General features: G+C 34.7%; 1 protein-coding gene across 2 annotated transcripts in view; it reads left to right on the top strand.

Moving 5' to 3' along the window:
- Positions 1-12,429, top strand: part of APAF1 (apoptotic peptidase activating factor 1) — a 30,663-nt gene extending 18,234 nt beyond the window's left edge. For both annotated transcript variants that reach the window (XM_085047075.1, XM_085047074.1), the window contains exons 16-27: positions 900-1,025; positions 2,043-2,204; positions 2,474-2,602; positions 3,316-3,441; positions 4,254-4,373; positions 5,659-5,784; positions 6,127-6,252; positions 6,702-6,821; positions 7,145-7,270; positions 8,009-8,134; positions 8,574-8,720; positions 10,760-12,429. In XM_085047075.1, coding sequence (XP_084903201.1) covers positions 900-1,025; positions 2,043-2,204; positions 2,474-2,602; positions 3,316-3,441; positions 4,254-4,373; positions 5,659-5,784; positions 6,127-6,252; positions 6,702-6,821; positions 7,145-7,270; positions 8,009-8,134; positions 8,574-8,720; positions 10,760-10,903 — 1,578 coding nt within the window. In that variant the 3' untranslated portion in view covers positions 10,904-12,429. The remainder of the gene's footprint in view (positions 1-899; positions 1,026-2,042; positions 2,205-2,473; positions 2,603-3,315; positions 3,442-4,253; positions 4,374-5,658; positions 5,785-6,126; positions 6,253-6,701; positions 6,822-7,144; positions 7,271-8,008; positions 8,135-8,573; positions 8,721-10,759) is intronic.
- The last annotated feature ends 440 nt before the right edge of the window (positions 12,430-12,869 follow it).

The raw sequence follows: 12,869 nt of genomic DNA on the forward strand, positions 1-12,869 counted from the left end.
GAGTTTTGTCAGGTTAACTTGCTTTCAGTGTTCAGACTAGGAGGCAGTGCAGATACACACAGAGAACAGAAGCTGGGCAGCTGAAGTCTGCATCTGAGTGAAGGGGGAAACCAGAAGAATCAAGTGAGAGCTAGACACTGGCAAATGAAAAGTGCAATTTCACACCACAAATCAGCAAATAATTTTGTTAACTGGCACTGAAGATGCCCTGGCTGTATACTCATGCCTCTGAGGCCCTGCATGTACTTTTCTTACCCTGCAGTGGTATGATTCAAAGAGCCAAATCTGCAAAACCCTCTGGTTGGAATGGTTTTCTGCTCCCTTGGTTCCCTGTAGTGGCTCAATGGTCTTGTTCCAGTGCAAGAGAATTGCTGGGAGTACACAGCCAGAAGTGAGACTGTTGGGTGGGGACAGCTGTCACTAAACAAAAAAAAACATATGAAATTTTCTTCTAACTTTAGTTAGTGTGAATATGACAAGGATGATATTCAGACCGTTCAGGACTAACTTGAGAAATTTCATTTTTGTTAATGTGTGTAAGCTACATTATTCTGCTTTTCAAAGCTGCAAAGGAATGAGGCAAGACAAAGCTTTTTTCTCAGTCTGAGGAAACTTTCAATAACTTTGTGCTGGTCAAGGGCCTTATCTGCACTGTACGGAAAGTTTTAACTGGATTTATGTAATTCTGATGTTAATAGTTTTCATGCATCTTACCAGATGGAGGTAAATTGTAGGGTAACCCAGGGCATAGCATCCAGTCCGTGAGCATGTAGGTAAAATTAAGAAAAAATAAAATTGGTGTTTTGGTTGCCAATGCATGATTTTGAGAAGAGCATGAACAACCTGTCTTTGAATAATTCATGAATGTGATGATATTTATATGTTTATTTCTCTTACAGATTTGGGATTTCAAAGAAAAATACTGTAGAAATACAATGATAGGTCATGAAAATTCTGTCAATCACTGCAGATTTTCACCAAATGATGAATATGTTGCTAGCTGCTCGACAGATGGAACAGTAAAGGTACGCAGTATATTTTTTAATCAGTTTTTTGTTTTGTGCCTGCATGATCAGCTTTAATGAATTAAATCCTGAAATGGTTGATTATTGGCCCCATTTGTAATGCAAGGTTTTGAAATGGCTTGTCCAGTACTAGGAAAAAAAAGTTGACTGCCTGTAGTTCTGTAGTTGCCATTAAATTCTAACTGGCCTCATTTTGAATATTTTTCCCCCTAATGCACTTTGTTAAGAAAGCTTGAGGAGGGAGTAAAAATTGTTGGAACAGAAATAGTGTTAAGTATTTAGGTTAATTGAAAGTTTTGTCATCTCTGTAAATGAATCATTAGGAAACATAAAAATTAAAAGCAATTTCTATGTGCCTTTTTCTGGTATACACTAGAAGAGAGCTGAGAGGATTGTGTTTTTCTGAGAATGTAAGTATTATTTTTATTGCCTTTAGTTGCAACAGTATTATGCTATTTCAGAATTGCAATTCTTAAAACACTGTTATGTTTCTATGTAGTTGCTAAATCAGGAAAGAAGGATTGCTGTAGCTGTTTCCATAAGGAGAAATGTGGTGAAGGGGACAGAAACATTCTGTAGATTTTTGCAGGTTCCTCAATGAAATTAAGGTGCAAAGCCAGATGTATACTATATTTCTCATGGTGAGTGGACTGTTTATAGAGTTGCAGAGCAGGTGTTATTTTTGGCTTTATTATTATTTTGTTAAGTAGAAGTTGAGGCAGCATTGTATCTAGAATGATAGGAGAGAAAAACGCAAGGAGAGGGTTCTGCTACAGCATAATCTTCTTTGTGGCTTGTTTTTATTTCTTAATTTGTTTTTCTCCTTTTTTTTAATATAAATCATTTGGACATGTGAATATTCTAATGCTATTTGTTGACTGGGGAAAATAACAAGGGGCTTTTGTTGTATTTTATTCCCTGACCTTTTTTCTTAAGAAGTAGTTGGGAGCTCTCTGCTGCTGTATTTTGTTCCTACATCAATGAAAAGAGATTGTGTCTATTTCCTGTTTATTGCAGCTTTGGGAAGCACGCTCAGGAAATGAACTGAAAAGTATTGAGATCAAAGATTTCTTCAAAAATGCAGATGAGCAACCAGATGATGTGGAGGTTTTAGTAAAATGTTGCTCTTGGTCCAGAAATGGTGACATGATTTTGGTGGTAGCCAAAAATAAGCTTTTGGTAAGTACCTCACTTTAGTAATCTTTTGGAGGGTAATGTATTACAATATAGGTAGAAATTATGATTTCAGATAAAATTCCAGGCCATTAAGCTCTTTCAGATAGAAGGTGCCTGATTTCCAGTTTGTGTAAATTAAAATATATGGTCAACAAACTTGTGACTAAGAGAAATACCTTCTAAATTCAAGAATGTACACTGTTGAGCATATAAACTATTTGTCAGTAGTGAAGTCATTCAAACAGGTTCCTGTTGTAATTATGTGTTCCCAGCTTTTTGGTACTGAAACATGTGGTTTGTTAGCACAAGTCATTGTCAGCCACCACAGCACAATCCAATATTGTGACTTCTGTCCTGGGGATGAGTTGGTAGCAGTTGCTTTGTCTCACTGTTCTGTTGAGGTAAGTGATTGTCTGCAATATACCTCTGAAGACTCCTTGTAATTTAAAATGTCACATTTGCCCTAATAGTTTCTTGTAGGCAGAGATAAAACAAATGTAGCTATTTTAGCAGGCTTTTGATATTCTCCATTCTTTTTAATTTCCATTCGCTTCTTAAATTAAAAATATCAGCTGGGAAATAATGTTTTAAAGTTGTATGTTCATTTTGGACAATGAAACCCACACATATAAAACTAGACTAGTCTACTAAGTTTATCTAAAGCTACTCTTGTCACTCTCAGGAGTATTGCTTAAATCAGTTCCTCTCTCCTTCTGTGTGCTGGTACATAAGAAAGAAGGAAACATCTAGAATAACTTTGAGACTAGTGTGGCTAGAGTAGGTCTGTACACATATCGAGTTGGGGTTGGTTTGGGGTTTTTTGTTGTTGTTTGGGGTATTTTGGTTTTGCAATCTGTATGGTCAAGTTGAACTTCTATTTTTTTTATTCTGTGACTTTTATTTCCCGTGTCTTTTAAAATTATAGCAAAGAAGCTGGTGCTTCAATTTCCCTGACCACTGAAATGTGACAAGCAGGCACAGCTCTTGTTACATCTGATTTCAGAATAACAATTAAGAAACTACTAGAATACATAGTAATTAAATGTACTTGCACTGTTTTTGCCGTAAATGCAATCTAAATCCACTTGGTTTTTCTTTCATATTTTTATTGTAGTTATGGAATATTAAGTCTTTATCAAAAGTGGCATATTGCAGAGGACACATGAGCTGGGTTCATTGTGTGGCATTTTCACCAGATGGATCTTTATTTCTGACTTCGTCTGACGACCAGACAATACGTGTAAGATAACTCTACTTTTTTTAAAAATCTGAATTTACACATGCATTAAGAAGTTATTCATTTAAGGAATTGTTTATTGTAAAATTATGTATCATATTAAATACATAAAAATATACTTATGTACTTTGCATGTAAGTTTATAGTCAATATAAATTGAATTTTTTGTTATAAAATAATTTACATATGCAGTAAAATGTGCTGGCTCTTTTGCTTTATTTACTGTTTATCTAAATTTCCTCTATGTCTATATGATTTTTTTAAGTCTGGTGGCATTTCAAGAGTAATTATAGCCTTCCGTTTTGTTTTACATTTTCTCTGAATTGGGAATTTTGAAGCTTTTTGAGGATTCTAGCAGACTTGGTATGTTTCATTGTTAGATATATTTGCATGTTAATATTTAGGATAGATTTCTGTAATTATAAAGTCTCATTAAAACCTGTGAAAGTAGAACTATATCTTACCAAGGTAACCTTTCCTTTTCTCCCAAGTTAACACATACATTCTTGAAATTTTGAGAGCAATTGAAGTACAGAAATCTGTACTTCATATTTTTTGTAATTGGATTTTAATGCTGCTCCAGTGGAGTCTCATAGACAGCCTGGAAAATTAGTTCTATTTCATCTGTTGGAATCACTATAATAATTGCACAACTTTCCGTTGTATCAAAACCAGCAGAAGCATCATTTTCTTTGTTTTAAAAAAATCAGTGTTACTTGCAAGTTGATAAGCCTTTGGTTTCCAGATGCTGTTACTCAGCAAGTTTTACATCTTGTTCTTTAATAAAGCTAATGAAGTACTGTGTTCTTTACCAGATTTGGGAAACAAAGAAGGTGTGCAAATCTTCTGATGCTGTGCTGAAAAGTGAACTAGATGTTGTATTTCACAATGGTGAAGTGATGATTTTAGCCATCTACAATCAGAAGCACTTACAAGTAAGATGTATTTCTCGATATTTTAGTGCGTTTGAATGTTACCTCCAAATCTCAGTAAGAAACTGAGGAAGCACTGAAGGTACTGCTCGTTCTTGGCTTTCAAGAGTTGAATCTGTGGCAGGTGACTCAATGTATGATAACATTTTTATATCTAGAAACTGTGCCTAGTTTAGTAAGTGAAAAAATGGGGTTTGAGGGGAAATTTCTACACAAATGTTGAAACTGAATCTGGATACAGAGGAACAGAACTCTTATCCCTTCATCTGCTTCAGTGATGAGCTGGAGGAAAGCGCAGCCAATGGAGTTACACCTATTTACCTTCAGGAGCAGTTTAGAATGTTACTGTTTAATCTTCCTGCATTGTAACATCTGTAGCTACTGCTGTGTAATGGTGCAGTCTTATTTGGTTTAGCAGAACTGGTCATTATTCAGGGTTAGGAATTTCTGTCCTAACTTTACTTGAACCATTTCCTAGAGAAAGATTATGCTTAGATTGCTCTAAATACAACATTCTGACAACCTCTAGACATAAGAGAAGACTCTGTTGGAGAAAGAGATTTTTCACCCTTGCACAGGAAGAGAAATTGACTGAAAAGACAAATTGCATGTATACTGTGATTTAACAGTGTACCTCTGCTATCACATCTCTCAAAGTTTTTCTTGGAACCATGATGCTTTACCTTCTGTAATTTATAGTCTCTCGGTACTGGAGTCCTTACTCACCCTTTGATGGGCAATATGTTAATTTCTAAACATTTCACACTGATAGCTTTTTAAACAACGTTATAAACTTGGTTATAAATTGTATTCTAAAGATTTTTTTCCCCCCTGTGGAATTGATTTGAGGGTGATACTGAGTTGAGACTTGGTATACTGTGTGTGTGCTAATAACTTTAAAGTCTTACAGGATGCAGCTAAAGTATTTTATGTTTTGTTTGACATACGCTGTTTAATCTGCCTGGCAAGACAAATTTGAGCATGAAGCTTGCTCTGTATGTTTTTTGGAATTTGGGGGTAGCATTTTGATTTACTCTTTCCTGTAATCAGACAAACTTTAAAAAGCCTTCTAATAGTGAGATGAGATTCCTTCTGCAAACTTGTCCTGTTCAGAGACCATTTTATGGAGATAGTTACACTGACCTTCAAGGAAAGTGGTTTATGAAAGTAACTCACTCCTGTAATTTAAAGTTTGTAACCGTTCCCTTTGGCATTCTCAGCTCTATATTGTAACTTAAGTTTAAATTTTAAAATATTGTAAAAACTTAATTAACTTCCTATCTTACAGCTTGTCAATGGAAATACAGACAATGTTATTATGCAGACAGCAGCCCAAGAATCCCCCATTTCCTGCTGTTGCTTGAGTGAAGATCTTAAATTTGCAGCTTTTGGACAGGAGAGTGGAGCAATAAAGGTATTAAATCCTAAATTTGATTTTAAAAATAGTAGGAAAATACGCTTCTTTATGCTTTTTAAAAAAATAAATGTCATTTGCATGCATAATATTCTTCAATATAGCAATTAAATTTACATTTGTGAGTGATGTCTAAATTAAAATAACTTAAAGGTAATGCTAATAATCTAGCTCTGAATTTCATTTTCCCCAGACTAAGCTAACAGGAATTTTTGATTGTTCCAATCTAGTGACTTAAAATCATGTATTTACATTCTCCTGTTTTTTAAAAAAGAGTTTGCATGTGCTTGTTTTCCTCAAGTGTGTCAAATAAATGCAGTGATTGCATTCTTCCTTGTAAAGGTACTCCAGCTGTCAGATGGCACAGTGCTGAAGTCCTGGGAAGCCTACAGGACATCTGTGCGGCATTGCCAATTTACACCTGATTGTCAGACTCTCATCTCAAGTGCTCATGATTCAGTTATACAGGTTTGGGAAATATTTCAAAAGAAAATGTTGTAACTTACTTAAAATGAAGAGCTTTTATACTATAGGTAATGTAAACTCAGTAAATGACTGCTGTATTCTGTGTTGCTCCATCCAGGGGCAAGGGCCTGTAGAAAGTGTGGCCTTGATTTCTGCCCTATGCAATAATGAATATTACAGATTTTCTGTTTTTACTGCTGTGGATGATAGAAAGGCACCAACTGCTTTGAGAAGAGTAAAAGGAGCATTAATTGTCAAACCAGGTGACTCATGGCACACTCAATCTTCAGCATCTCTATTATGGATCTCTTCAGTATCTAACATTTTAATTAGTTGCCACCACCATAAGAGCTTTTTATTTGTCCTGTGACTTAAAATTCAAAAAGTTAATTCATGCTTCTTATGTTTGCTGTTTCAATTAAAAAAACCATGTATTTAATTTTTATAATTAGGTATGGAATTGGCAATTGAGCGAATGTGTGTTTCTAAGAGGGCACAAGGAAGCAATCAAGGATTTTAGACTTCTGGAAAATGCGAAACTCCTCTCTTGGTCATTTGATGGAACCGTTAAGGTGAGTGAAAGGTTGTAAATTAACAAATCACATCAAGTACATTTGACTGTCTCTTGTAACATTTGGTATTTCCTGCACTTTGTGAATTTTATTGACTCGATAGTAAAGTGTAAGCTGACTTTTAAGACAAAATTTTGGATTTTCTATTTTTAGTAAGATCTACACTGTTGCATTTTAACTATACCAGTGAGTATAACAAAATGTTTGCCACATTAGAACGATCTAGCTGAGTTTTATCCCTTATATATTGTTGCGTAAGATGCAACTGTTTTAACCTTTTTACTGCATTAAAAAAGTACCCTGTTTTTCTGTTTATCTGGTAGGTTTGGAATATTACTACTGGAAACCCAGAAAAAGACTTTGCTTGTCATGGAGGTGCTGTTCTTTCCTGTGCTGTTTCACCTGATGGTAGTAAATTTTCATCTACTTCTGCTGACAAAACTGCAAAGGTTGGTTACCTTCTCCACAGAGATAAAAATGCCTTATTTGTCTTGAAAAGAAATCTATATTTTTCATTTTGAGGTAAATAGTGATTATTCAAGTTATCCTGTTGTGTTTCTATTTCCCATATCCATCAACATGTTTCTAAAACTGTTACAGTCATTTGCAATTGATCTTGGATATAACTTAAGCCTAGTGGCTTCTGCACAAGTAAAATGCATGTTTAATGCACAGCTTTGTGCAGAGCACTTTGTTTCCCTGTATTGATTTGTTGATATCCTGACATTCTTAATTTTTAAAGTTAAGAAAAATTTCTGAAACTTCCAGTGAAGTTTCTGTTTGTAGGTTCAGAAGGCAGGTGTACAAAGTATTGAAGTGGAGCTGCCCCATTATATTCCCAAAGCATTTAATTAGATTTTTAAAATATAATTTTCAATTGGTTGAGGAGTCCTATTTCTGTGAACAGCTTTAAAATTCCTTGTAAACAAATCGGTTTCAATAAAAAGTATATTCCAAGGACAGATACATACAGTCAGTTCAGTAATTTTAGCAAGTGCATTCTTGTGTGATTCAGGTAACAAAAAGAAAACCAGACTCTACAGTATAATACATTCACATAAATGCACATATAAATATGCATGCATATAAAAAGTCTTATGTATATTTTAATGCTAATGCCTTTTAGAAGGAAATCATAATTGGTTTGGACTTGTCTTTTTCACTGCTCTGTAATGTTTTCTATTTAGATATGGAGCTTTGAGAGTTCATCTGTTCTTCATGAGCTGAAGGACCACGAAGCCTGTGTGCGCTGCTGTACTTTCTCTCCTAATAACAAACTATTGGCCACTGGAGATGACAAAGGAGAAATAAGGGTACTGCTCTAATCTTGATGTTTATTTGATAATTCATTGATTGTCTGCTCACAGACAGAAGAGTTCTTACAGTTTGTGTTCTGCATGTCTAATTCCTTAGTGTTGTGGTGAACATCAGGGTGAAAATAGAAGAGTTTGCCACATGAGACAGTAGTTTGTAACCATATTGATAAATTTATGTTCCATGAATGCTAAGGCACTGATTCACAAGATTTAATAATAATTCCACTGTGCATTGAATGTGTGATTAAATCCTCTATATAAGATACAGTTCTAAGATGAGAAGTTTTTAAAATTATTCTGTCAGTTCAAGAAGAATACTTTTTTACAAGGGGCTGTTTTTTTCTGATACAGAAAAATACATTTCAGGTTTCCTTATTTGAGACTTTTTTTTTTCCTTATAAGTTTCCCTCTATACATAATCTTTCCTCTTTTTTAGATTTGGGACGTTTTAACAGGTGCACTGCTTCACTTCTGCTGCCCAGTTACTGTAGACGAAGGAGAACCAACCCATGGGGGTTGGGTAACAGACCTCTCGTTTTCTCCTGACAGTAAAATGCTTGTGTCATCTGGAGGCTATCTTAAGGTAAGCCTTGAAATAATAACATATTCTCTCACACCTAATTAAGTGTCAATACTTAGACAATTAAGACTAATTCAATAAACAAAACTGAAACATTTTACTTTACACAAAGCTTCTTCATTTTTGAGACAGTTTAGCACTTTTCACTTCTTCCCATATCTGCAAGTCCCCTGAAAAAGTCTTTTAAGAATTCAGGTTTGTTTCCAAACTCGATACATTGAATTTTTATTAACTTCAGATTTTCATTTGCAATGTTCTTCCGTAACACCTTTAATTTTAAAGATCCCAGTCATTTTTGTGTGCCTTGATATCCACTCAATGTTGACAGCAGTTGTGCTCTTTATAATGAGTAGAAAAATACTTTATATCAGGCTTTTATTTTTTTCTAAATTCTGAGGTTTAAATTTTGTCATAAGTAGAAATTCAGAAGAAATTGTAAGTGGTGATTTTCTGCCTTGAAAGACATTTTATAAGTAATATTTGGAGGAAATCAGTGTTTTCATTGGTCTTTCATTGAGTCAGGCATCTTCTGGGCATATGTTTTTGGGAAGGGGAAGACATGGCCTTTTTTTCAATCTGTGAATGGGTTCTTCATAATTTTTAATTTCTCATGAGGTTTTGTGTTGGTGTTTTTTCCCCCTTGTGATAGCCAATACCTGTTATTAGAAACTCTCTGTGTGTGAAATGACAGGTGGTGAAGTTCTCACCTCAGAGTGGTGGAGTTTAGCTGACTGTTGGTCAGTGTCTAGCTGTTAGATACGCTGTCAGACTCATTCTTTGAAGTCAGTAACCATGTAACAAAGAGCTGAATTTTCTAAATTAAATTTGAAAGCATCTTCTGATGTTCATTTTATATTAAAGAGCAAGACTTACTTTTTGTTTCTAGCTTACTCCTCATTTTACCTTGCGGTTGCACAATATGGTGTTGTGATGCTCTTGGAATGTAGAATGGTTTAGGGACTTCTGGAATTCATCTAGTCCAGCCCCTTGCTAGAAACAGTTTGCAGAATTAGGTAAAATTGTTTAGGACCTTGCCCCACCAAATATCATCCCCCAATCCAACAGGGATGCCTCTGCTCATTTATTCAGAACAAAGGTTCAAAAGCTCAATAAGATCCATTTTTGGTTCAGTTAGTGTTTTGTTTTTTTGGTTTTTTGAGGGGATGTCCATCAAATAACAGACTTTAGGAACATTGTTTTTAATCAGAGCATTGTAGCTGTATAGCTGCAAATCTGTATTAAGCACACAACTATAATGTTACATATTTCATGAGATGAGTAAGCTAAAAAGTAGTAATACTGTCTGCTTTTCTGTATGATCAAAGCTGAAAGTAATCTGTTGTGATACTTTGCTGCTGCACTCAAATGCTGTGAGAATAGAGGGTAAATTTCTTAGTGGCAAAATGGAATAACAGCTTTGTGCTGGATTGTGTTTGGTCCAGTTGGTCTCAGTTTCTCTGAGAAATGTGAAATTTCAGACTGCAGTAAACTGATGGTTTAAGGTTTTTTGGTTTCTTTGTTATTAGTGCTTACTGCATATTCTAAAAAATAATTTCACTGAAAAATAAGTCAGTCCTACTAAAAAAAACCTGCAAATGGTTTCAAATGTGTACATGATCAGTCCGCTTGTATGTCTAGCTAAGTTTTTTAATTCAGCTATAGTTTCAGCTATCTGGCAGTGTGTTTCTTGTATTCATTTGGTTGCATGAAAATACATAATTTTTAAAAGTTTGCACATATTGCAATTCATGCTTATTGATTGCATTTTGTGATGGGGTAAGGGGCAGTACCTGAATTTATTATTTTGTATGTTTTCTTGACATTTAACAGCTTCAATCTTTTTGAAGTTTCTTTTCATCTGAAAGTCTTACACCTTTAGTAATTACTCCTGAATTTATTCTACTTCAGATGGTTTTAGTTTTTGTTTTTAATGCTACCTCTTTGGTGAAAACAGTCATCTGGGCTAGCCATGCTAAGCCTGTTAACAGATTTGATTCTAAACTTCCTTCACCTAACTGAAAGTCTGTTGTTATTTTTTATAGTGGTGGAATGTAACTACTGGAGAATCCTTACAAACCTTCTACACAAATGGAACAAACCTCAAGTCAATACATGTGTCCCCTAATTTCCAAATATATGTGACTGTTGATAATCTTGGCATTCTCTATGTATTACAGAAGTTCTGATTAATGGGCAAAGATAATTAAGTTTTTTAAGCTGGAAAGAAAATTCGGCTAAGTGTGTCTGAGAGTCATTAAGCTGTGAATTATATTTAATTGTTGTATTCCTGATGTTTTCATGTATATTTATGTACTTTTATGCATGTTTTTTCAAATGAACTTGCATTTAATCTTGTTTTTTAATAAGAATTATTATAGGCCTTAAATCTTGATTTGCATCTTAAGTATGTTGCTTCCAATTTTGTAAGGAAATTCCATTATGATTTATTCAAATTAGTTGAAGTTAATAGCAGTGAAAAAAATAAGAGTATAATACTTTGAAATTATATTTTATGCTAAGGCTGATGGCTAAATGCTTTCTAGCCATGAACATAACTGTGTAAGATGCAAAAAAAATTTTTTTAGTGCGACGCCAAGGATTTTCATTTAGTAGGGAATAGAAAGAAGAAGGGGCATTCTTCATTTGAAAAACAAAACCAGCCATATTGGTGCTTGATGTTCAAACCAAATCGAGTAGGTATTCAGTTTACAGCAGCAGTGCCTTCCACTTGTAGGAGGAATCTTCATGCTTGAAACCTGTGGAGATAAAATGCATTGTAACATGTATGAGCTGTTCCTACTAAGGGGAACATCCTGGGTCTTCTTTTCTCAAGCCAAAATCTGAAATTCAGTATTGGAATTGAAGTGGAAGAGACTGTGCCACATTTCCAGTCAAAGGATGAGAACAGCTAACCAGCTAAAATGAGAATGGAAATGGCTTAAAAGTTATGTACTGAAAATTGTAAGAAGGTGTGAATTTTAGGGGTTTTTTTCTTTTGGAATTAACATTCAGTTTATTCTGTGGAGACACTTTACTGTTGTCAGCTTTGTTTACTTGGGATGCTATGCCCAGTTGATCTCTTGCCTGGTAATATGTGATTTTCTGCTTTTTTAAAGTTCGGGGTTTTTTTTTTTAATGTTTACAGTCTATTTATGGATTGAAAATAGGGTAGAAGTATCAATGTTTTCTACTAATTGTACTTGACTCATGTTTTGTGAATAACTGGGTAACAATTTTTTTTGGTGCCTAATAAGCCTTTTTCTATTCAATTGCCTCTCAACTGCTATGAGCAACAGCACAAGAAGCATTAATATGATTTTCATATTTTTGTAGCTGGCAGTAGAACACTGTCTAACTACTTGATTGTAAAAAGTACAGTAACAAGTATCTCAACTGGTACTGAATAATGAAATTTTTACTTTTAATATTTTTTTGTGTGCATTTTAGTATTTTTTGTGTGCATTTCATAAAATTTAATACACATTCTTAGCATTTCCCTGTTTTTGACAATCACCAGTTTTTCCTCTTTTTCAACTTGAAATTCTACTCTTTCTAAGGTGCTGTTGAATACGGGTCAGTATAATCAAAGTACTGTTGGCAGAAATGTAAAGAGAAGAAATTCAATAGAAAAGAAAGTGGTGTTTTTTATTCCAGGTGTGTACAGTACTTAATAAAGATGATCCAGGCAATACTGGCCAAAGTTGTAAATGAACTTGAATTCTTGAGTGAGGTTTTTTTTTTTACATAGGGTGGAGGGGGGAGTGCTGCATGTTTTATTGTGGTTTTATTTTCAATCTAATCATAATGCTGCTTTACAAACTGCTTCAAAGGTGCTTTCACAGGTGAGCAATGGTATTAAATGTGGGTATGGGGGAAAGAGGAAACAGAGGGAAACCAAAGCCTTGGAACATGTCCTGCAGTGTTCAGGACAGAGTTGTTTTACTGTGCAGTTTGTAGAGACACCATCAGTACCTCCTGAGCAGCTAAAAATAAATCCAAGGAGCAGGAAGCTTCTCTTAGCCACTATCCCTCCATCCCAGAATCTTTGTTGTCCTTATTGCTCAGGACCCTGTCAGGTTAAAAGATGTTTCCTATGAAGAGCCAGGGCAGAAAGTTCTCTGAGAACACTAGTGAAATTCTGATGATAAGAAA

Source organism: Lichenostomus cassidix, chromosome 1Aa, assembly GCF_008360975.1.
Source record: "Lichenostomus cassidix isolate B80296 chromosome 1Aa, HeHo_3.0, whole genome shotgun sequence".
NCBI classification, from domain to species: domain Eukaryota; kingdom Metazoa; phylum Chordata; class Aves; order Passeriformes; family Meliphagidae; genus Lichenostomus; species Lichenostomus cassidix.